At 43.7% G+C, this 25749-nt stretch overlaps 1 protein-coding gene across 1 annotated transcript in view; it reads right to left on the reverse strand.

Annotated features, from left to right (window-relative positions):
• The window catches only part of LOC311148152 (RNA-binding motif, single-stranded-interacting protein 2-like), a 34367-nt gene extending 10471 nt beyond the window's left edge, over positions 1–23896 (reverse strand). Inside the window, exons 1-4 of the mRNA XM_084185043.1 lie at positions 23815–23896; positions 11475–11647; positions 3617–3675; positions 1697–1788 (exon numbers count right to left, since the gene is read on the reverse strand). Of these exons, the coding sequence (XP_084041169.1) occupies positions 1697–1788; positions 3617–3675; positions 11475–11647; positions 23815–23886 (396 nt within the window). The 5' untranslated portion in view covers positions 23887–23896. The remainder of the gene's footprint in view (positions 1–1696; positions 1789–3616; positions 3676–11474; positions 11648–23814) is intronic.
• Between the last annotated feature and the right edge of the window lie 1853 nt (positions 23897–25749).

The raw sequence follows: 25749 nt of genomic DNA on the forward strand, positions 1-25749 counted from the left end.
CCCTCTCTCTGCCTCACTCCCTCTCTCTGCCTCACTCTCTAACCACCTCTGTCTCTGCTTCACTCCCTCTCTCTCTCTCCCTCTCTCTCTGCCTCACTCTCTTTAACCCCCCCTCTCTCTGCCTCACTCCCTCTCTCTCTCTTGAACACGTTATTAGACAGCCAGTCACTGAGGAGAGAGAAGACAGGTCCATTGTGTTAGACTAGCTGTGTTAACAGGACCGAGGGTTCATGCTTCAGTCATGTAATATGATATCACAGTATAATTACAATGCAATGGGCTCTGAGTCTCCACAGATGGTCTCTACAATGATTGTTTGATCTGGAGAATTATACCTTTCTGAGACGTTTGGAAATCATTCTGATTAATTTCCCAATGGGGATCTGACCAGGGCATGACAAAATGTGTCAGTCAAATGCATAATCCTGACCTTGAATTCATATGCAGGGACTAGCTCTTCTGGCTTGCATATATCAGTAATATTATGGTTACTGGCCCAACGCTCTGCAGCTATGACAAATACGATCTGAAACTCAAAGAGCCAAGAAGTCCTCTGAAAAACTTTTTTTTTCTTGAAATACCTGAATTATGCTTTTGATTAATTCAAGTGATTTTCCACATCTACTCAGCATGCTACCTGCCTGCCCAAACAAACTGAATTGGAATAACAGCAAAGTAAGATAGCTGTATGATAGCATATCTGAATCTCAACCATAACTGTTTAACATATTCATTAGTGTGCCAATGTGATTAAAACGCTATAAAATGCATTTCAGATTAATCTACATCATGAATTATTCATAGTCTAATCACTGTGACCTGTAGTGAAGGTGATTCCTCTCTATGAGGAACACAGAGGGACACACACACATACACACACACACACACACACACACACATACACACAGCCCACGAGGAACACACATACACACACAGGATCAGAACAGAGCAGATGAGAATTGCACCAGGAATGACTGTGAATGACAATGAACAATGCGGTTGTAAACCTCCCAATGAATGCCAGACAGACAGACTGAAATATGGGTTATTCGGTATGCGAGAACTATGGCTGCAAAAAAAGGATGCCCGGAATAAGGAGGAAATCCGGAATCCTCCAACCAGGATTTCTGGAAAACCAGGGAATGTATTGAAAGTTCCCGGAATTTTGTAACCCTAGTGAGAACCCTTGTGTGAATGTCAATGATCCAGCACAAGGGAAGATCAGCTTCTCTGTGGTGTTTGGCGTGTGTCGGTGATGGTTGGAACAGTATGTGTGTGGTTGCAAAGTGTGTGTTTGGTGTGTGTTGTTGATGATGTGGCGCTGAGGTTAGAATTGCGTGTGAGTGTGTGTGGTTGCCAAGTGTGTGGGTTTAGATTGTGCCGAGGGGCCGGCTGGTGGGACGAGGCTCATGGCTTGGCCCTGGGCATTGGGCCCTGGGCGCTGGGCCCTGGTGACTGGGCATGGAAGGCTGGGGGAGAGAGCTGCTCAGACAGTGACTCAGCCTCCTGCCTCACCACCAAGGAGAACAGGCTAGCCCTTTGTACAAGGTGCTGAGGAAGCAGGAGCTGCCTGCCTGGGACACACTCCCTGAGCACCTCTCTAAGACACACACCACTTGGTGCACACACACATACATACACAAGCAAGTCCACACACACAAACACACTCGTAGGCAGAGGGGAGGAGATGTCTTACCTTAGCCATCTGAGCCTGGACTCCACCAGCCTTCAGTGCTGTCACTGCTTTCTGTGCCGTGGACGGACTGTCAAAGTCTACAAAGCCATAGCCTGCAGAGACAATGACAGACAGACATACGTTGAGTTGTGACACTGAGAAATACACAATGTAGTAACAGGACTAGGGGCAGGAGTTTTGTGAAAACTCCAGGCACTAATTAGACTGTAGCTAAGGCCCATAGTTGTTCCTGGACAGGTGAAGGGTAATGAAAATCTCCTGGCCCTTTAAAGTACTATCTTATCTTATGCCTGACATCAACTTCTGGAAGTACTACTGTACATTACCCAGGTAATGTACAGTACACTTCCAATAGGTACGCTTTGAATGCAGGTTTGGGATCATGTTAAAGAACAGAAACAGGTTTAGAATACTAGTCTATCCCTCTACTGTGGCCAGATGTGGAGTTATGTAACCAATGCTACGCTGCCCACAGTGGCGTTATTGTTACATCATGACACACCTGCTGAGAATAAACAGACGGGCGCTGTCTGGGATGTTTGCACACAATGTTTGAGCTTTGTGTGACATATAGTACCAGTCAAAAGTTTGGACAAACCTACTCATTCAAGGGTTTTTCTTTATTTTTACTATTTTTTACATTGTAGAATAATAGTGTAGACATCAAAACTATGAAATAACACATATGGAATCATGTAGTAACCAAAAAAGTGTTAAACAAATCAAAACATATTTTATATTTGAGATTCTTCGAAGTAGCCACCCTTTGCCTTGATGACAACTTTGCACACTCTTGGCATTCTCTCAACAAGCTTCATAAGGTAGTTACTTGGAATGGATTTCAATTAACAGGTGTGCCTTGTTAAAAGTTAATTTGTGGAATTTCTTTCCTTCTTAATGCGTTTGAGCCAATCAGTTGTGTTGTGACAAGGTAGGGGTGGTATACAGAAGATAGCCCTATTTGGTAAAAGACCAAGTCCATATGATGGCAAGAACAGCTCAAATAATCAAAGAGAAACGACAGTCCATCATTACTTTAAGACATGAAGGTCAGTCAATAAGGAACATTTCAAGAACTTTGAAAGTTTCTTCAAGTGCATTAATGAAACTGGCTCTCATGAGGACCGCCACAGGTAAGGAAGACCCAGAGTTACCTCTGCTGCAGAGTTCTAAGTTCATTAGAGTTAACTGCACATCAGATTGCAGGCCAAATAAATGGTTCACAGAGTTCAAGTAACAGACACATCTCAACATCAACTGTTCAGAGGAGACTGCGTGAATGAGGCCTTCATGGTCGAATTGCTGCAAAGAAACCACTACTAAAGGACACCAATAATAAGAAGAGACTTGCTTGGGCCAAGAAACATGAGCAATGGATATTAGACCGGTGAAAATCTGTCCTTTGGTCTGATGAGTCCAAATGTGAGATTTTTGGTTCCAACCGCTGTGTCTTTGTGAGACGCAGAGTAGGTAAACTGATGATCTCCACATGTGTGGTTCCCACCGTGAAGCATGGAGGAGGAGGTGTGATGGTGTGGGGGTGCTTTGCTGGTGACACTGACAGTGATTTATTTAGAATTCAAGGCACACTTAACCAGCATGGCTACCACAGCATTCTGCAGCGATACGCCATCCCATCTGGAAATGATGGACTGTTGTTTTTCTTTGCTTATTTGAGCTGTTCTATAAAATATATTTGGATTTGTCTAACACTTTTTTGGTTATTACATGATTCCATATGTGTTATTTCATAGTTTTGATGTCTTCACTATTATTCTACATTGTAGAAAATAGTAAAAATAAAGAAAAACCCTTGAATGAGTAGGTGTGTCCAAACTTTTGACTGGTACTGTACATCCACATATAGGTGCGGTGTGTGTGTATGTGTGTGTGTGTTTGTCACAAAACACCTCTCCTCACCTTTGCATGTGTTAGTGGTCTTGTCCAGGATGGCTTTAGTGGACACAATTTTCCCATACCTGTAAAACACAAAGGTGGATGGATGGTCAGGGTTTCTGTGGACAAAACAATGCTTCTACTATACAGACCATTTTAGCAAAGTTGACAGGATTGAGGTATTATAAAGGTGTTGGGGTCTAATCTAGTTCAAAGTGATTATGCTATGTGAATTGAACTAATTGAACTGTGGAGATAAATGTTTTGAGAAGTGGAACGTGGTAGAGAGTAGAACCAGTGGACTAATTCCCTTAAGGAATCCCACATCCTACTCAATCCAACATCACTCCATCAATGTCTATGAGGCACATCATAACCCTGTCATCTCAAGACGGAGCACACAGTGAATTGGATTGTTGTTGTATTAAAAATGAACGGACTTGCATTTTCAGACAGCATCACAGGACTGCATGTCCTGAACGGAAATTGTAGATGAGCAATTACACACTGTTTAGTTCTGAATATAAATAAACCCATATGATTTCCCTCTGTTGCTGAGCAACCATACATTGCTATCTTACTCATGGGCAATTCCATGGTAACGGAATTACGCTGTGACTCAGACTTTTCACTTTAAAATGTATCCCAAACAAAAAACATTGATTTCAAAGTTTAACAAACCATAGAACTCTATGCACAAAGACTACAGAAATGTTTACTTAACCATCTAGGTTTCAGGAGGAACATATAGGGTCTTTACATGGCTGTCTAGTAACGTTGCAGACCTAGCTATACAGAGGAACATAGGGCCTATAGCTATTGCTGTCTAGTAATGAATATTGTAGACCTAGCTTATAAAAAAACACCCAATGCATGATTGATCATTAGTTTGTTGTAGTTGGATTGCTGTCTACCAACTCTGTGTACTGTAGACCTAGCTATACCATCTCCCCTGTTTCTGAGCCAACACTACAGCAAGGTGGTCTCAGCTCCCTGCATTTCTCTAGGCATGTGCATGTTCTGGAACATGATCTCTCACTCCTTGCCTTGGCTGTGCTGTTCTGAAACTTGATCTCTCTCTCTCCTTGCCTTGGCTGTGCTGTTCTGAAACTTGATCTCTCTCTCTCCTTGCCTTGGCTGTGCTGTTCTGAAACCTGATCTATCTCTCCTTGCCTTGGCTGTGCTGTTCTGAAACTTGATCTCTCGCTCCTTGCCTTGGCTGTGCTGTTCTGAAACTTGATCTCTCTCTCCTTGCCTTGGCTGTGCTGTTCTGAAACTTGATCTCTCTCACTCCTTGTCTTGGCAGTGCATGTTCTGGAACATGATCTCTCTCTCCTTGCCTTGGCTGTGCTGTTCTGAAACCTGATCTCTCTCTCCTTGCCTTGGATGTGCTGTTCTGAAATTTGATCTCTCGATCCTTGCCTTGGCTGTGCTATTCTGAAACTTGATCTCTCTCTCCTTGCCTTGGCTGTGCTGTTCTGTGCTGTAGAAGCAACCCTGGCTGGCTGAGATCCACAGCCACACTCTCTCTGGGCTACACAACAGCCAGAACAGAGCCTCGTCTCTGGGTCCTACTGCCCCTCTATCTACCTAGCATAGCTACCCGAGTAAGGGCTGCCCTTGTTCTCTCTCAGCACCGATCATACCTTTTACTACAGTATATGAACATAATACTTGTTAAGGAGACAGGTGTTTTGAAAATCCATATAGCTGATGATGATATTGTTGGATTGATATAGTGAATCTATGAAGAATACAGCAAGTGGTAGTAGTGTGATAGACCCTGAGAGTGTTTGAGAGAGTGTGATAACCCAGGTGTTGATATCCTTGTGAAACAAACCTCTCATTGTTCCTCAACCTGCACTGTGCTAACAGAGCCAGACAGAACAGGAAGTAGAGCCCCCCCTTATCTTTCTATGTAGACTTTCCTCCAACTATATACAGGTATTTGGTATATAGAGTGAGGGAAAAAAGTAAATTTGCCCACTGACAAAGAAATGATCAGTCTATAATTTTAATGGTAGGTTTATTTTAACAGTGAGAGACAGAATAACAACAAAGAAATCCAGAAAAACGCATGTCAAAAATGTTATAAATTGATTTGCATTTTAATGAGGGAAATAAGTATTTGACCCCTCTGCAAAACATGATTTAGTACTTGGTGGCAAAACCCTTGTTGGCAATCACAGAGGTCAGACGTTTCTTGTAGTTGGCCACCAGGTTTGCACACATCTCAGGAGGGATTTTGTCCCACTCCTCTTTGCAGATCTTCTCCAAGTCATTAAGGTTTCGAGGCTGACGTTTGGCAACTCGACCTTCAGCTCCCTCCACAGATTTTCTATGGGATTAAGGTCTGGAGACTGGCTAGGTCACTCCAGCACCTTAATGTGCTTCTTCTTGAGCCACTCCTTTGTTGCCTTGGCCGTGTGTTTTGGGTCATTGTCATGCTGGAATACCCATCCACAACCCATTTTCAATGCCCTGGCTGAGGGAAGGAGGTTCTCACCCAAGATTTGACGGTACATGGCCCCGTCCATCGTTCCTTTGATGCGGTGAAGTTGTCCTGTCCCCTTAGCAGAAAAACACCCCCAAAGCATAATGTTTCCACCTCCATGTTTGATGGTGGGGATGGTGTTCTTGGGGTCATAGGCGGCATTTCTCCTCCTCCAAACACGGCGAGTTGAGTTGATGCCAAAGAGCTCGATTTTGGTCTCTTCTGACCACAACACTTTCACCCAGTTCTCCTCTGAATCATTCAGATGTTCATTGGCAAACTTCAAACGGGCATGTATATGTGCTTTCTTGAGCAGAAGGACCTTGCGGGCTTTGCAGGATTTCAGTCCTTCACGGCGTAGTGTGTTACCAATTGTTTTCTTGGTGACTATGGTCTCAGCTGCCTTGAGATCATTGATCGTGTAGTTCTGGGCTGATTCCTCACCGTTCTCATGATCATTGCAACTCCACGAGGTGAGATCTTGCATGGAGCCCCAGGCCGAGGGAGATTGACAGTTATTTTGTGTTTCTTCCATTTGCGAATAATCACACCAACTGTTGTCACCTTCTCACCAAGCTGCTTGCCGATGGTCTTGTAGCCCATTCCAGCCTTGTGTAGGTCTACAATCTTGTCCCTGACATCCTTGGAGAGCTCTTTGGTCTTGGCCATGGTGGAGAGTTTGGAATCTGATTGATTGATTGCTTCTGTGGACAGGTGTCTTTTATACAGGTAACAAGCTGAGATTAGGAGCACTCCCTTTAAGAGTGTGCTCTTAATCTCAGCTCGTTACCTGTATAAAAGACACCTGGGAGCCAGAAATCTTTCTGATTGAGAGGGGGTCAAATACTTATTTCCCTCATTAAAATGCAAATCAATTTATAACATTTTTGACATGCGTTTTTCTGGATCTTTTGTTGTTATTCTGTCTCTCACTGTTCAAATAAACCTACCATTAAAATGATAGACTGATCATTTCTTTGTCAGTGGGCAAACGTAAAAAATCAGCAGGGGATCAAATACTTTTTTCCCTCACTGTATACATTTTTTAAATAGGCTACTAAAAGCTAAGATCAAAATATCCTATTCTGCATATACTACAATGGTGGTTTGATTGAACGAACCCAGTGTCTCTACAATTCCAAACAACTCTGAAGAATTGGCTAAAGGACATTCTCCACCATACTGTAAATGTGCTCTAAAGCAAGCTTGTGTAATATACATTTGACCTCCAATGTAACATGACTATTTCACGTTACATTTCCTGGTCTATGCAGGATGCCGTCAGTTACATTAGGCCTCGGCATAACATGTCCATTATTTTCTAGTAACATGAACAATACGTTCATCAGTTATTTATGGATGAACATACATTTTTATTTTTAATTCCAGCCCGTCCCTGCAGGAGGCCTTTTGCCTCTTGGTAGGCCGTCATTGTAAATAAGAATTTGTTCTTAATTGACTTGCCTAGTTAAATAAAGGTTAAATAAAAATAAAAATACATTGATAGTATTGCCCTGTGTGCACATGAAAAACACCCCTAGAATAGGCCAACTGCATGGGGGAAACGGATTGCTACTAGCTCTCTGCTCTGGGCACTATATAGTATTTGCTGGCCTACTTAGTTGAGCAATGGATATCCCCATAGAATACTGCATGAGGGAAAGATTGCTACAAGCTCTCTCCCTCTGGGCACTAGCTGTGTACAGTACAGTATTTACTAGCCTCCTTAGTTGAGCAATGGAGAGATGCCTGTCTACTATTGCATTCAACTGGGAGATCTGACTCCGTAGCTATATAATGTGGAGAGAGGGAGGTTGGAGGAGCAGGAGACACAGTCATATGTGACAGAGAAGAGAACAGTGTCCAGCGTAGCACAGCGCCCATGGTCAGCTGGAGCCAGGCCAGAGCCAGAGTCAGCCACCCATAGAAGCGCTCTGCGGGGGCTAGGAGGCAGAACCCCCAGTGATGGGTTCAAACAGTATTTGTTTTCGTTCAAATAATTTGAGTGTGTGATTTCGCATGCCAATTGTGTGCCAGATGGGCTCTTATGAGACTCTTCCATTGGTTTCATTGCACCAGGCAAGCCTAATCAAGCACAGAAAAAGTATTTGAAAGATTTAAAATACTGTTTAAAACCCAGCTCTGTGTGTTCTGCCTCCTAGCCCCCGCAGAGCGCTTCTTTGGGTGGCTGACTCTGGCGTGGCTCCAGCTGACCATGGGCGCTGTGCTATGCTGGACACTGTTCTCTGCTCTCTCACATATGGCTGAGTCTCCTGCTCCTCCAACCTCCCTCTCTCCACATTATATAGCTACGGAGTCAGACCTCCCAGCTCCTCCATTGCTCAACTAAGGATGCCCCCATCAGAGCTCAGAGCTCTTCACCTCGCATGGGCAACTGGCAGTTAGTGAGTTATGTCAGCTACACATTGGGGGAGGGGAGGGGGCTGTGCTTTCTCCTGATAACCTGTGAGCCCTCTTTCCTGTAGTTTTCATTTCATCATTCATTTCATGACTTTTATTCAGGTTCTTCCCTGTATCACCAAGCTCTCTATAGTAACATATATACAGTAGACCATGCTGCTCTCTATAGTAACATATATACAGTAGACCATGCTGCTCTCTATAGTAACATATATACAGTAGACCATGCTGCTCTCTATAGTAACATATATACAGTAGACCATGCTGCTCTCTATAGTAACATATATACAGTAGACCATGCTGCTCTCTATAGTAACATATATACAGTAGACCATGCTGCTCTCTATAGTAACATATATACAGTAGACCTTGCTGCTTTCTATATAGCTACATACACTACAAAGTGTGTGGACACCTGCTCATCGAACATCTCATTCCAAAATCATGGGCATTAATATGGAGTTGGTCTCCCTTTACTGCTATAACAGCCTCCACTCTTCTGGGAAGGCTTTCCACTTGCTTCCATTCAGCCACAAGAGCATTAGTGATGTCGGGCACTGATGTTGGGCGATTAGGCCCGGCTCGCAGTCAGTGTTCCAATTCATCCCAAAGGTGTTCGATGGGGTTGAGGTCAGGGCTCTGTGCAGGCCAGTCAAGTTCTTCCACACCAATCTTGACAAACCATTTCTGTATGGACCTCACTTTGTGCAGATGGGCATTGTCATGCTGAAACAGGAAAATACCTTTCCCAAACTGTTGCCAGAAAGTTGGAAGCACAGAATAATCTAGAATGTCACTGTATGCTGTAGCGTTAAGATTTACCTCCACTGGAACTAAGAAACATCATGAAAAACAGCCCCAGACCATTATTCCTCCTCCACCAAACTTTACAGTTGGCACTATGCATTCGGGCATGTAGCGTTCTTCTAGTGTCCACCAAACCCAGATTCGTCTGTCGGACTGCCTGATGGTGAAGCGTGATTCATCACTCCAGAGAGTCCAATGACGGCAAGCTTTACACCACTCCAGCCGACACTTGGCATTGCGCATGGTGATTTTAGGCTTGTGTGTGGCTGCTCAGGGCTTCAGCACTCGGCGGTCCCGTTCCGTGAGCTTGTGTGGCCTACCACTTCGCAGCTGAGCCGTTGTTGCTCCTAAACATTTCCACTTCACAATAACAAAACTTACAGTTGACCGGAGCAGCTCTAGCAGGGCAGAAATGTGACAAACTGACTTGTTGTAAAGGTGGCATCCTATAACGTTGCCACGTAGAAAGTCACTGAGCTCTTCAGTACGGGCCATTCTACTGCCAATGTTTGTCTATGGAGATTGCATGGCTGTGTGCTCAATTTTATACACCTGTCAGCAACTGGTGTGGCTGAAATAGCCGAATCCACTAATTTGAAGGGGTGTCCACATACTTTTATAGTGTATATATAGTAGACTTTGCTTACCGACATGCATTCCTATTTTATTGCCTTTTTCTAACATAGCATATTTTCATGTCAATAATGGTACACAAAACTGTACACCTTTTTTAAAGCCCTCTACTCAAAAGCAAATTTCATGCAGTGATTTGATCTACTCTGTAAAAGCCAAAGCAGAAACATAACTACCCACATACCACCAGCCTGATACAGAAAACCTTAGCTCCCTATATTCCTCTGTCTGATTACCCCTCCCTCCCTCCCTCCCTCCCCCTCTTCATGCCATTGGCCTTGTTTGTCTTTCCTTTTCCCCTGGGCGCAGGGTTTCCTGTAGGGTTGGGCAGCCTCATGTGAGCCATATCTTCCAGACAGCTGTAAAATAGCGGGCCTCACTCCCTTTCCTTCTCTCCTGTCTCTCTCCCCACCCTTTCTTGCTCTCCTTCATTCACCCTCGCCTCTCCCCTCCCCTCTGTCACTCTCGCTCCTCGTTGCATTACTTCATGGAGCAAAACATGTATTTATTTTAATAACGGAGCATTTTCTAAATTCAAACGAACCACCTGCAACTGGACACGGACATTTTAGAAGATACATGTTTGGCCGAATCGAGAATGAAGATAGTTTCACCAAGTTAATGTTGGTCGAAAATTCTCTGGGCTACGCCAAACAGTACCTATCCTGTAACGGTTAATAGAGCTGCATCACATTAGCCCATTACAATCTGCTAACTACAGGGGGAGAGACAAAACATGCTTAGTAAGCTTGCTGTTGGAAAGTCTGCCTTCAGTTCAAGGCATTCATAGACGCATCACTTGCGGTACGGTTTTGGAAACATAAGGAACGTATCTTTCATATCTGCGAGAAATTATTTCCAAAAAACAAAAGGTAAAATGACTACATAGGGTTAGGGTTTCCGCTTGTTTACGGAAAACAGGCAGAAGACGGAGGCGTACCTATGCTAATTAGCTATCTGAATCTCCGAAACACCTGTGTGTAAATGGAAGACGGACGCACGCCACAATAGTTGTCACTGAAAAATACTGTCGGCTGCAACTGTGTTAAAACCGGTTAAAACAGTGTACAGTAAGTGTATATTTTGCCTTTGTGAAATTATTTTTATGTGATATGAAAGTAGAGGTCATTATGTTTCTAGAACCGTACCACAATTGAGAATCGATTCACGTTTAGTGAGTATTTGGCTGTTTTAGCTTCCAGAGCCAATTGGCCTCTAAAATGAACATGTAAGGTCCTTGGACTATAAGGAGTAACATGAGGCTCCTTTAGTCCATTATTGGGCTACCCTCAGTTGTGCCAGTCTGAAAGGTCTGAGGTTGCAACCCAAGCTCCTGTTGATCTTTCCACAGGTCACAGACTGGTGATAACTTGTGTACCCACTTCTTGCCCTTTTCACCTTAAGCATTATTTCAGGACCCCATTAACACAATTTCCTCAATCACTATCCTCTTCTAGCTTAGTTCATTCATATTACACAGATCCATAGATTTACTGTGTGGTGGTAGTTTGTTGATTAGCTACTCACGGCTGACACAGTTTGGCCAGGTCCTGGTCTGTGGTTCCCGGATGTAGGCCGCGGATATAGAGGTTAGTTTTGCTCAGCTGCTCTCCACTGAGGCTGCCGTTACTGCTGCTGCTAGTGGTGGTGTGGTTGGGGCTGGGTGGAGACATCTGGTGGCTGGAGGACACATACGTCGGCTGGGGCGAGACAGAGACAGGATATTACATCAGCAACAGGATATGATGACATTGGGTAGTAGCTGGCCAGCATGTATGCGAGATTTGGTTCTGGGAGAGATTAGACATCTGGTGGTAATGTAACAGAGGTTGTTCGGTAAAACAAATTTACGTGAAGAGTAAGCTAACCTTGCTTGAGTTGAGACTTTATGCCTATAGGCTTTAGCTCAGAAGGCTAAGATGTGCAGGAGACACAGATTTAAACGGCAATCTGTCACTGTACAATCCTACAATCCTCTACAGTTCACAATCCTGAAAAGGCACCTCGAAACATGACCCACCAAACCGCACCTCTTAACACCTGCTCGCTTAACCCGGAAGACAGCCGCATCAATGTGTCTGAGGGAACACCGTTCAACTGATGACCGAGGTCAGCCTGCAGGCGCCCGGCCCACCACAAGGAGTCGTTAGAGCGCAATGAGCCAAGTAAAGCCCCCCTGGCCAAACCCTCCTCTAACCCGGACGACGCTGGGCCAATTGTGTCCCTCTGGGACTCCCGATCACGGCCGGTTGTGAAACAGCCTGGAATCGAACCCGGGTCTGTAGTCGAATACTGACTTGTATCACGAGTGACCTGGCTAGAATATACAATGCCCCAACCAAAAAAAGCGAAGAAAAAAAACAAACACTTCAGAGACTGAAATAGACGTGCTAGTGTCAGAGATTGAGCACAACCAAAAGGTTTTATTTGGCTCGCTCAGTTGTGGCTTGACCAGTAAAATAAAAACATAGCTACAAAGAGATTTATTTTTTATTTTTATTTAACCTTTATTTAACTAGGCAAGTCAGTTAAGAACAAATTCTTATTTACAATGTCGGCCTACACCGGCCAAACCCGGACGACGCAAGGCCAATTGTGCGCCGCCCTATGGGACTCCCAATCACGGCCGGTTGTGATACATCCTGGAATCGAACCAGAGGGTCTGTAGTGACGCCTCAAGCACTGAGATGCAGTGCCTTAGACCGCTGCACCACTCGGGAGCCCATTAGGACAACTCAAGTTGCTTTAGCAATGACAAAATATACTTAAAATGAGTAGGCAACACTCACCAATAAGCCATCCATCCTCAACAGCTCCCTCTTGTAGGTGTATAGGCCAACATTGCTGTTCTGCATAGTGATTGAGTGGTGCATTCCACCTGGCCACCACATTCAGCAGCGTCTTTTGCACATCACATAACCTATCACCTGCACATTAAGAGTGGAAGCCTTTTCTGTTCACATAGTTTAAATCGTTTTGGGATGGTGATTTTACAGCGATGTGGGTGCCGTCTATTGCTCCGTTCGTATTTGGGAACCTATTGATGGCAAAGAAGCCACTCTTAACTTCAACCTGTTGTGCGATGGTGTATGGAAACTGTATGTGTTACTGTTCGTTTTGCTGATGTTTGTTTTGCTGATGATTGCATCCAAAATATTGGCTCATCGAGGGCTGTGAGATGCCGATCGACAAGCTCCCCCTGAAAAGTGCCAGTTCCCAAAAACCTGAGGGAGGATAGGACTTGGATGTGCACCGAAATGGCATGTGTTCACCCTTTTAAAGTAAGTCTTAAAGCTGCAATATGTAACTTTTTGGGCGACCTGAAAAAATTAACATAGAAAAGTGAGTTATAGAGTCATTCTCATGGAAAGCAAGTCTAAGAAGCGGTAGATGTGTGCTATTTCTATGCTTCCTGTTCTTATGGTTAGTTTTTGCGTCTTTTACTTTAGGTTTTGTACACCAGCTTCAAACAGCTGAAAATTAAATATTTTTGGTTATGGAAAATATATTTCACAGCGGTTTAGATGGTACAATTATTCTCTACACTATACTTGCTTGTTTTGTCACATAAACTGAAATTAGGCAAACAATTAGAATTTTAGCAACCAGGAAATGGCGGAGTAATTTCTGCATAGTGCACCTTTAAATCCTCGCATAAATTGGTTTTGGGAAACTATATCTGATGAGCCAATCTGTACTTTCTGCAGAAAAAGTCCCACCTGTCTCTAAAAATGCGCTCTCTGCAAAATGCAGCATGTGCCAAATCTTCCAACAGAGCAAGATCAGCCATCTCTCATTCCATTTCTCATTTATCTCAGACTTTTATAGTATTTCAACAATGGTTTCACTTTCACACGTACCTTTCATTTAACAAATTACTGTACATTATATGGATTATTATCCTAACAAATGCACTGATGTGGTCAGATGATATAGCATGTCAATATGTTGCATGAATTACAATGGAAATACAATGAACTAAAACATTTGTTTAAATTATTGCTCTCATCATTTCACACATTTTCAACATATACAGTATTTTCCCCATTCTGCTCTTCCAGTTCCCTTATTCCACCACTTGGCACTGTGCGTACGCATGGTCATGGCTGTATGTAAATCTAAGCACACTCTCAAGCAAACGTTCATATTGATGGTTTACGTTCATGCATGGTTTGCACATAGATTTGTGCCTACGCATGATTGATAAATGAGGCCCCAGGCTTCTCATGGCCCACTGAGAGTGTAGCCTAATTTACACAAATCAATGAAGAAAACAATTACAGGGTCAGCCATAGTAGTAGTAAAAACACTTATTTCACTGCACCTATCCAGTGTATTTGACATTAAAACATACTTTTTAAAATGTAACTACACTGCCTGCTAGATAGGCTTTCAGTGTACTTAACTGTCTGCTAGATAAGCTTTTAGTATAGGGATACCCTGATCTGCTAATAGGGGCAATATTAACATAAACATTACCATCATGACGTATAATCACCAGACCGTGGATACACTTCTAGACAGAGAACTCTTCACATTAATCACATTTCAGTTGAGTCAGCACTTTGCACGGCTGCTATAGCAACAACTCAATGTATATCAATACTGCGCTAACCCCGCTTTGGAGTAGAAATTAGTTACTGTTTGAACCAATAACAGGCCCCTGTGAATCAATGCTGTCAGTTTGGTGAAAAAAGAGATAGAGCATATTAGATGCAGCAGAAGGGGAAAGCAAGCAGTGCGCCTCAAAATGGATGAAGCTCAATTAGCGTAATGAGCTTGATTCCAGCCCTCTGTAGTCACCTCCCACTCTGTAATAACCCTTCTCCAGTACTGACCTTGTGGTGTCCAACTAGCTGGGCCATTGTTTCCTTTGGGTGTGATTGGTGACCTGCTCTAATTAAACAGTACCTCCTCTTTCCCCTCCTCTCTCTCTAACAACTTACATCCTTCCCCAAACCACTTTCTGCTCCTCTACCTTTCGGACTGTCTTTCTGCTCCTCTACCTTTCTGACTGTCTTTCTGCTCCTCTCCCTTTCTGACTGTCTTTCTGCTCCTCTCCCTTTCTGACTGTCTTTCTGCTCCTCTACCTTTCTGACTGTCTTTCTGCTCCTCTACCTTTCTGACTGTCTTTTTGCTCCTCTACCTTTCTGACTGTCTTTCTGCTCCTCTACCTTTCTGACTGTCTTTCTGCTCCTCTACCTTTCTGACTGTCTTTCTACTGCTCTACCTTTCTGACTGTCTTTCTGCTCCTCTACCTTTCTGACTGTCTTTCTGCTCCTCTAGCTTTCTGACTGTCTTTCTGCTCCTCTAGCTTTCTGACTGTCTTTCTGCTCCTCTAGCTTTCTGACTGTCTTTTTGCTCCTCTACCTTTCTGACTGTCTTTCTGCTCCTCTACCTTTCTGACTGTCTTTCTGCTCCTCTACCTTTCTGACTGTCTTTCTGCTCCTCTACCTTTCTGACTGTCTTTCTGCTCCTCTACCTTTCTGACTGTCTTTCTGCTCCTCTACCTTTCTGACTGTCTTTCTGCTCCTCTACCTTTCTGACTGTCTTTCTGCTCCTCTACCTTTCTGACTGTCTTTCTGCTCCTCTACCTTTCTGACTGTCTTTCTGCTCCTCTACCTTTCTGACTGTCTCTACTGCTCTAGCTTTCTGACTGTCTTTCTACTCCTCTACCTTTCTGACTGTCTTTGCACAGTTCTGTATTCAACATGGCCTTCACAACATCCAGCAGCACCCAGCCTCGAACCTCTCCAGAGGAGTTTTACAACCCCTTCATTTATCACTGTTGTTACTCTCACAGAGCGCCTTCCTTCACCATACCCATTCTACACCTCTAATCTGCCTCTCTTCAGCATCAATAGCAGGCAGTGCATTGTTTGTTTTCCCACAATCACAACCTCTTCCTGTGGCTTGCTGTTGCCTTGACTGCCAGCCTGCCTGGAGACCCTATCATGAGGGATGCAGCTGCCTGGGTACTGGGTAGATAGGATCTGTACACGGCTGGTGAATGGATGGAGCTGGGTCTGGGTATGGCTATAGAATCTGTATGATACTGGATGGAGCTGGGTCTGGGTATGGCTATAGAATCTGTATGATACTGGATGGAGCTCGGTCTTGTATGGCTATAGAATCTGTATGATACTGGATGGAGCTGGGTCTGGGTATGGCTATATAATCTGTATGATACTGGATGGAGCTGGGTCTGGGTATGGCTATATAATCTGTATGGAGCCTGGTGGTGGACAGGAAGTGTATGGTTAATGGTTATAGAATCTCTATGCTGGAAGGAGCCTAGGCCTAGATGAGGCCTGTCTGGATCTGTCTGTTGATTGGATGATGGGGGTGGATAGATGGTCCTGGGCCTTCCCATAGGATTGGTGTGCTGCTTGACAGAGGATGGCACCTGGGCTTGGTGCTGAATAGAGCTGTGTGCTGCTGGATGAGGCCTGTCTGGATATATGTGCTGCTGGATGAGGCCTGTCTGGATGGAGCTGGATGGATGGGCCTGGGCCATTGAGCCCTGTCTGGATCTATGTGTTGCTTGAGGAAGCCTGGATGGCTGGATGGATGGATGGGGCTGGATGGATTGGCCTGGGCCATTGAGGCCTATCTAATTGGGGTTCTGAGCTTGTTAGCGGAAGGCGTTAATCCCTCTCATGTGCTCTCCGGTCAGAAGGTACTGACTCATTAAGGCTGCTCTGCTATGCTCTGTTCGTTCTGAGAAAAGGAAGATGGCAGAGAACCAGAGAATCAGATGGATCCATACCCACCAGGCTCCCACCTGCCTCAGCCCTGCCGGCTGCCTGCCTGCCTGCCCGCCTGCTGCTTGCCTGCCTGCTGCTTGCCTGCCTGCTGCTTGCCTGCTGCCTGCCTGCTGCTTGTCTGCTGCCTGCCTGCTGCTTGCCTGCTGCCTGCCTGCCTGCTGCTTGCCTGCCTGCTGATTGCCTGCCTGCTGCCTGCCTGTTGCTTGCCTGCTGCCTGCTTGCCTGCCTGCCTGCTGCTTGCCTGCCTGCTGCTTGCCTGCCTGCCTGCCTGCTGCCTGCCTGCTGATTGCCTGCCTGCTGCTTGCCTGCTGCCTGCCTGCTGCCTGCCTGCTGCTTGCAAGCTGCCTGCCTGCTGCCTGCTGCCTGCCTGCTGCTTGCCTGCTACCTGCCTGCTTGCTGCCTGCTGCCTGCCTGCCAGCTCCAGGTCTTCTCTTCTGACACACAGTACAGCAGGACTCCCATGAAAAGGAGATTAATATCTCAATCGGACTCACCTGGTTAGATAAAGGATACATAGACAGTGCAGCGGCAGAGTCAGACCCATGTCAGCCCCAGTACAGGAACTGTACATTGAATGAATTCAAGTGCAGCACTACCAACCTGGATAGGTTGCAGTGATAGTGTCGGTGTGGTATTAATAAATAAATGTGTGGAATTTCTGTAGCCCTTTCCACTCACAGCTCCTTTCATCCCGTATACGTGTTGAAAATGGCAGATTTGGTCATTGATACGTGCCTAAAATGGAACTCAGTGGCTGTACAGTAACATGCTATACATAACGTCAGAACTCAGTGGCTGTACAGTAACATGCTATACATAACGTCAGAACTCAGGAACAGACTATGGGAGGCACACAGTACTACATAGAGCCATGACTACATGGAACTCTATTCCACATCAAGTAACTCATGCAAGCAGTCAAATCTGATTAAAAAAAAACAGATAAAAATACACCTTATGGAACAGCGGGGACTGTGAAGAGACACAGACACACGCATGCATACATACACACGATAACACACGTACTATACACACACTTACACATGGATGTTGTGTTGTAGATACAGTATGTCGTTGTAGAGCAGTGGCCTGAGGAAACATACTCAATGTGTTGTTAAATCTGTTATGAAATGTCATGTTTTTCATTGTATATAACTGCCTTAATTTTGTTGGACCCCAGGAAGAGTAGCTGCTGCCTTTGCAGGAACTAATGGGGATCCTTAATAAATACAAATATCATAAAACTCATGTAATTGACAGTGTCAACGTTTATCGCTATGTTTGATCCACAGTTACAAGGATGACATGCGTTATACCCTGGGTTGTCCTGAACAGAATGACCCTATGTTTGTCATATTGTGAAGAAAATTAGCCGTGGAACACACACTTGAATGCACTCATGACTCCATTCTAAGCGCACCAAAATTACAATCTGTTTGTCTGAAGTGACTTTTGAAGCCTATTACTGTAAGATCTTATTTTATAACTTAGCTAGCCATGTTGCTAATAAAATAAGCTTTCAAATTATGCCCACCTGACCCAGATTGCGATTTATAATGGAAAATGTTTGGATTGCATAAACACCAACAGTAATTGTGTGATGGTGGGGACGCAGGGCTGTGTCCAAACAAAAAACTATAAGTGTGCTTGCTTCAGTTCCTCAATGGCAAAGCTCAAATAAGCAGCTTATAGTTGAAGGCTCTTTCCTTGAGTCATAAACGTTCATTGAAATGACTTAGGAACTGCGCACAGTTTGGAGAGGTGTGTGGCCACTTGGAGACACCAGATAGACCTCTCACACAAACCCTTATAATCACTTTTTCTTATCTTGCACCTACTCCAAAATATAAATTAATGTTCTTATTATGTTACTGAATGTATCCAGAGTATTTTCAGATTTCGTTATTGACAAATGCTGTGACAAGTACAGTAAATGTAAGATGAACATCAAATCAACAGTGTAATTTTAGTATTCAGTCTTGTGTCAGGTGAACTGTTGTGTCCTCATCTTTGGTCTGATGATTTCTCCATAATCTCAAAATGCATATGCTTTTTAAAGTGTTTCCGTTAGAAACATTTTAATTTGTCCATATAGGCCAGTTTCCACGAGTTTAATGAATAGGTGTATACACTAGCTATGACTAATTACATCCAAATAGACAGAGTAGGCTATTTCCACCAGTGTGTGTGCAGTCAGTGTTTGTAGCTCGTCTTTAATTTGTTTCTGAACATGATCACAAATCTTGCGTCACCATAAATTGGTAGCCAGGTTGGTTTTGCAGCATCGTGTGAACGACGTGCACTCTCACATGCACTCTGTCACTGCACTGAGTTTGACCCACACTGGCATCTGATGGATGTCCTTCTTGTCCTGTTCCTTGTCTAAACAAACAGCCTGCTCCATGGTGGGTCATACTGCTCCTGGCATACAGTAGCAGCCGGAGCAGTACAATGTGGAGGAGTATTTACACTCTTTCTTTACATTCCGGCGCTGTAAACAAATGTTTGTTAGTAAGTTACCCTCAGAATGGGGGGGGGGGGGGGGGGAGTAAGACAGAGGGTGTATCTTTTCAACAGTCGTTTTCACATGCACCACATTCCTAAATGCCTCCACAACACAGACTATAGAATGTCCCTCAAGACAATGAAGGCTTAAATGTGCCTGACAGAGTAGAGAGAGAACCCTAGTCTTGTCCAGTGCTCTTTGTATATGTTGCAGCTGAGGCCGACTCTTCTACCGTTGACAAGCCATACTTCTTTGGCATGACAATGATCGAACACAGAGAGGAGTTGGCTATTAGCACGAGCAGACTGGATCCAGCACCAAGCTAGGAAAACCCTCACTTTTAAAATCAGGTGCAGGTATAATGTGTTATAACTTGTTATAAGCACATATATGAGCCTTTATAATGTATTGTAATAAGGCTTTATACACTCTAATATCCCTTCTAAGTGCAGTCTTTACATTCTTTACCAGTACATGTGAGGACATATTTAAGAGACATATGAAGTGTGACAGAGTGATTGCTCTGAGCTGTTCCTTCCTCTCTCGTTGAACTGTATCACTGTAAGTATTAGCCCTGGAGGTTATAGGTACGTTCCTGACCTGGCATGTGTCTGTGTCCACAATGTACAGTATCTAACTGTACGGCTGCACATGATGGAGTTTTGCTCACACAACTCAGATATGAGGTGAATCTCAAAAGTAGTTTCCTCGATTCCTCAAATCCACTATCCTTGCCTCCTCATAGCTTCATAGGGAAGCGAGGAAAGCCTTGGAGAAGAAGATCCAAGGAGAGAAACGATCCCAGTGTCATTTATTCTCAGTTCTCAATAAAACACACTTTCGAAATCTTTCAACATTGCACATTCGGCACGAACACATCACACATTGCACGGCACTCAATTTCTGCAAAAAGTATTCAATTGTTTTTGATCTTAGACTTCTATATGAAAAAGTAAAGGTCTACCTGCTTGGCACAAATGATTTTCAGAGGCACTGTAGAAAATATGTTTATGAAAATACACAATCTCTCTGTATTTTCTGCCTGGTACTGTATTCTGCCACAGTGTGCAGAAAAGGTTTTGGGAAAAACAAAAGATGGTGGAAAAATAGCGATGGCACTCTTCTGATACGTCTACTTCAACCTGCAACCTCACCAACTCTTCAACAATTTAGAGACAACTAGTGAATCTTCATTCTCCTCCTCTCTGAGTCAATCTAGTGCTACCCTCAAAAGTGCAAAAAAACTAAACCAGCAAACTGTTGTTTTAGATATGCAGAAAAGACATTGAAGAAAGACGAACGGTTTGAGAAAGGGGGTTCACTTCAGTCTGTACAGAGAAGGAAAGATCTGCTGGCTCCCTTGTCCATGGGAACAGAACCACTGACAGCCAAAGAAGTCAAGGTATGTAAAACAGAGAGAGTGAAAAAAGGAGAGGAGGGGAAGGGAGGGAGGAGGGGATGGGAGGAGAGGAGAGGAGGGGATGGGAGGAGAGGAGAGGAGGGGATGGGAGGAGAGGAGAGGAGGGGAAGGGAGGAGAGGAGGGGAAGGGAGGAGAGGAGGGGAAGGGAAGAGAGCAGAGGAGGGGAGGGGAAGGGAGGAGAGGAGGGGAAGGGAGGAGAGGAGGGGAAGGGAGGGGAAGAGAGCAGAGGAGGGGGAGGGAGGAGAGAAGGGGAAGGGAGGAGTGTGTAATCAAAAGCAGGAGAAAGAAAGAGAAAAAATCTGTTAATCCCTCTCCTTCCTGGACCCTTTTTTCTCGTAGTAAAAAGACACAGAGCAGAGTTTACCACTTGACGTTGGTTTTACAAGTTTTCCCTCAGTAACTTTTGAGCTCTCACAATGAGACTAAACCTTTTCCTGGCAAAAAAAAGGCTTGAGTTTGCAAAAGCAGAGCAACAGACACCCCTTCTATCCTGAAATGAGCACATTGTTTGAAACCAGAGCTAGCGTCCGAAACGGCACCCTATTCCCTATGTAGTGCACTGCTTTTGACCAAGGCCCACAGTGCTCTGATCAAAAGTAGTGCACTACAGGGAATAGGGTGCCATTTGGGAGACAAACAGAATTCCAGGAATTCCAGGTCATTAATCTGAGCAATCTGAATTCCTGCCAACCATGAGGCAGGGAAAGGAATAACACAGCCCGGGAGAAGGGAGCTAGTGTTATGTTTCAAGAAAGTTAAACACTACCTAGGCCTATTTCAGCAATGTTGCACCAAGTCAGAACTAAGATTCGCAATAGGAAATAATAAAATATGCTATTGACAGAAGAAATAGATTTTCTATTGTGTTTTGACTGTACGTTTTGTTTACCCCATATGTAACTCTGTGTTGTTGTTGTTTTTATCGCACTGCTTTGCTTTATCTTGGCCAGGTCGCAGTTGTAAATGAGAACTTGTTCTCAACTGGCTTACCTGGTTAAATAAAGGTGAAATAAAAAAACAAAAACAAAAAAACAAGTGATATGTGAAAGCATCAGGATGAAAACTAGGATCACGAAAAAAATTAATTATAATTTTGAATTGTACAATTACCTGTGGAAAATTATAAACTGGGTGGTTTGAGCCCTGAATGCTGATTGGCTAACAGCCGTGGTATATCAGACCGTATACCACGGGTATGACAAAAAATTTATTTTATTACGTTGGTAACCAGTTTATAATAGCAATAAGGCACCTCTGGGATTTGTGATATATGGCCAATATACCACGGCTAAGGGCTGTGTCCAGGCACTCCGCGTTGCGTCGTGCTTAAGAACAGCCCTTAGCTGTGGTAGATTGGCCATATACCACACCCTGGCCTTATTGCTTAAATATACGCTTTATAGTTTCTTCATTTAAATTCCCTTAATATCTCACCCAGTCTAACACCCCATATTCATCATTATGTTCTGTTCTCTGGATGTTCCATAGCAAATCATCAGAGTACATCTTTAAATGGGCAATCAGCAGTTGAAACAATAACAAAATGTCTTCCCTGCCACTGTTTCTGTAAAAAGCTGGGCGATGGGGCTGGAGAAATTTAACCACTCTCAAATTCATAGACAGACAGAGACTGACCATCCTGGATATAAAAATTATATTTGTAACTATGTTTTGAGGCTATACAGTGTTTGTTTATATTTAGTTTGTTTACAAACATTGGAGTAAACAAGCTATATTTTGTGTTCTGATGGGGTATGACAATTGAATTAAGCTCATGAGGCATTTATACTTCAAGAAACAGTGGGTACAAGTCAAGAATTGGATGTAGCACCTGCAGATTGCCCCTTTAAATGGTTCATTTTAAAATAAAAAAATATTTTCAACTACCAATCAATATCATTATCAATACAATACACAGGTGCACCTTGTGCTGGGGACAATAAAAGGCCACTCTAAAATGTGCAGTTTTGTCACACAACACAATGCCACAGATGTCTCAAGTTTTGAGGGAGCGTGCAATTGGCATGCTGACTGCAGGAATGTCCACCAGAGCTTTTGCCAGATAATGTAATGTTCATTTCTCTACCATAAGCCGCCTCCAACATTATTTAGAGAATTTGGCAGTACATCCAACCGGCCTCACAACTGCAGACCATGTGTAACCATGCCAGCCCAGGACCTCCACATCCGGCTTCTTCACCTGCGGGATAGTCTGAGACCAGCCACCCGGACAGCTGATGAAACTGAGGAGTATTTCTGTCTGTAATAAAGCCCTTTTGTGGGGAAAAACTCATTCTGATTGGTTGGGCCTGGCTCCCCAGTGGGTGGGCCTGGCTCCCAAGTGGGTTGGCCTATGCCCTCCCAGGCCCACCCGTGGCTGCGACCCTTCCCAGTCATGTGAAATCCATAGATTAGGGCCTAATTAATTTATTTCAATTGGCTGATTTCCTTATATGAACTGTAACTCAGTAAAATCGTTGAAATGTTGAATGTTGCCTTTATATTTTTGTTCAGTATATATTCAGCATTTTTATATCTGTAAGAGTAACTGTTTTATATGAGCAAAACAATGCCAACGTTCCCAGCCATTTCAAGGGGTGGGGCAAATATTTACCCGTAAAGAAATCTATTCTATTTGGTTAATTTACGTTGCGATCTATTCAAAGAGAGACCTTATTCTCATCAAGATGTAAAACTGATTTGACACATCCAACAATTGGTCGTTGGGATTCCAATTAGCCATTGGTATTAAACCCGACAATGAGCGCAAAATGATCTCTAGGATATTCGCCGCGCAAGTTTAATTCGTGCATTTACTTTCTCTGTGCCTATGGATAGAGGAAGAACACTAACGTTCGGATCGCCCCCGACGCATAGCCTACAATAGCCTGTAATGCATACATAGCCTGTAATGCATGCATTATACCGGTATTCTATTCTATTCTATTATCTATTCCCAATCTTATTTGGAGGATAGAAAATAGTTAAAAGCAATGTTAAATCTACAAAATAGCCTACAGTTGATTTGTATATGGTCCACTTTCAAGGACACTACAGTTTATAGCCGAGCAACCTAATTGCCAAGACCGATCCAGGAATGAGAGCGGCATATACTATAGACTACCATTAGCATAACATTCTGATGGAGTAAATAAAATATAGTATCGCTTTACCTTTTTACAAAGTCTGCTGGTATAGCCGTTGTATGGGTTGAATCCTGTCCTTGGCGGCACAGAGAGCAGCATTTTTACAGCAGCAGGCAGCAAGCACTATGTCCGGAGCCGAGAGCACAGCCAAGCAGGCAGTCATCAGCTGACGTCAGCCAGGGAAATTCAGATAGGAATCTGACTGTGGTTGTGATTTGAGTGGCGCTCTCCCAGCTCTTCAGCCATTGGTGGAGCGGCAGCGTATGTATATGTGCTTTGAAGAGCGCGCTTTTCTGTGTTCCTTTTTCCATGTATGGCTATTTGGTAAACCTGGATACCACCAGGCAGTGAACATGTAGGCTTTGGACATAACTACTTTTTTATGTTCCTATTAAGTATAAATGTCTGGACACACATTTCACTTTTATTGGTATTTTATAAATGCTTTTATAGTCCTCAAAAACATTATACAACATAAGTACTTATCATTAATCATATCTAACAGCCTAATAGGATTATAGGTTACTAATATTGACCATGGCCCAATTGATATTTTAGCAAAGGTGCATGGCATTACACCATCACCATCACTATAAAGTATGGCAGTGGGTCATGAATGATCTCTAAACCTTATGTCATGTTCAGGACACTGATGTCTTTGGATGGCTCTGTGACAGTGTTTTTATAACCAACTGCAAGTCGCTTGGCAACACAGTCAGTCCCTCAACCCTCTCTCTGCCTTTGCTCCTTGTGTATCTACCCTGATTAGCCCTCAAGGGTGCACAACATGTGTATGCAAGTGCTCACTCTCAGCTACATAGTAGTATGAATACAATGAACAGAATACAATGAAATAAAATAGAATAACTCGATTGTTTCCAGAGGGAACTTCGGTTGTGGCATTTGGATTAGATAATCAACATATAACAGCACAATTAATTCATTCACATGACAGATACAGCTACAAATGTTCTTTCAGAGACTGAAATACACTGCCACAAATTACAGTTAAAAACTCCTTTAAAGGCCAGTTTAGACTAGGCAGAACACAGAAATAAGCTCCCATTTATCTCATTGACATATTACGAAAACTGGGATTTCACCCAGATTTCATCATAGTGTCTAGTCAGACAGAGTAGAAGCAGAGTGGAATGTATAATAATTGTGTTCCGTCTGTTCCGAGCCAGGACAGTGTGACTAAGGTGACTTATACCAAATCAAGGACATTTTATTCTCGGATGGGTGCAGGAGCATTGCAGTTAGATCTGAGTTATAGTTTGGACTTGAATTAACACAGAATCATTGAGCATATTTTAGAGGATATTGTTTTATTTGAATGGGGGGACATGTAGGCTGTAACAGCTGGAAGTAGGCTATGATGTATGCACCTACATTGTTATTACCACAGACAATATAACAATGTTCTATATCTATGGTTATTACATTGTAACTGCCGGCAACCGTGTAAATACACAGAGTTCAGGTTTTGGACACCTGTTGTGAGCTAAAGAGCGGCCAGAACTGTAGAGTTTTGGACACCTGTTGTGAGCTAAAGTGGGGCCAGAACTGTAGGTTTGGACAGTTGTTGTAAAGTGGGGCCAGAACTGTAGGTTTGGACACTTGTTGTAAAGTGGGGCCAGAACTGTAGGTTTGGACACCTGTTGTAAAGTGGGGCCACTTGTTGTTGTCACACCCGGATCTGTTTCACCTGTCTTGTGATTGTCTCCAACCCCCACCAGGTGTCTTCCATTACCTCCTGTATTTATACCTGCGTTTTCTGTTTGTCTGTTGCCAGTTCGTCTTGTCCCGTGAAGTTCTACCAGCGTGTTCCCGTGTTTCCTGTGCTCTAGTTTTTTCTTTTTCTAGTCTTCCCAGTTCTGATCTTTCTGCCTGTCCTGACCCTGATCCTGCCTGCCGTCCTGTACCTGCCTGACTCTGATTTGGATTACGACTTTGCCTGCC

This window comes from Coregonus lavaretus, assembly GCF_964263955.1.
Source record: "Coregonus lavaretus genome assembly, chromosome: 20".
NCBI lineage: Eukaryota > Metazoa > Chordata > Actinopteri > Salmoniformes > Salmonidae > Coregonus > Coregonus lavaretus.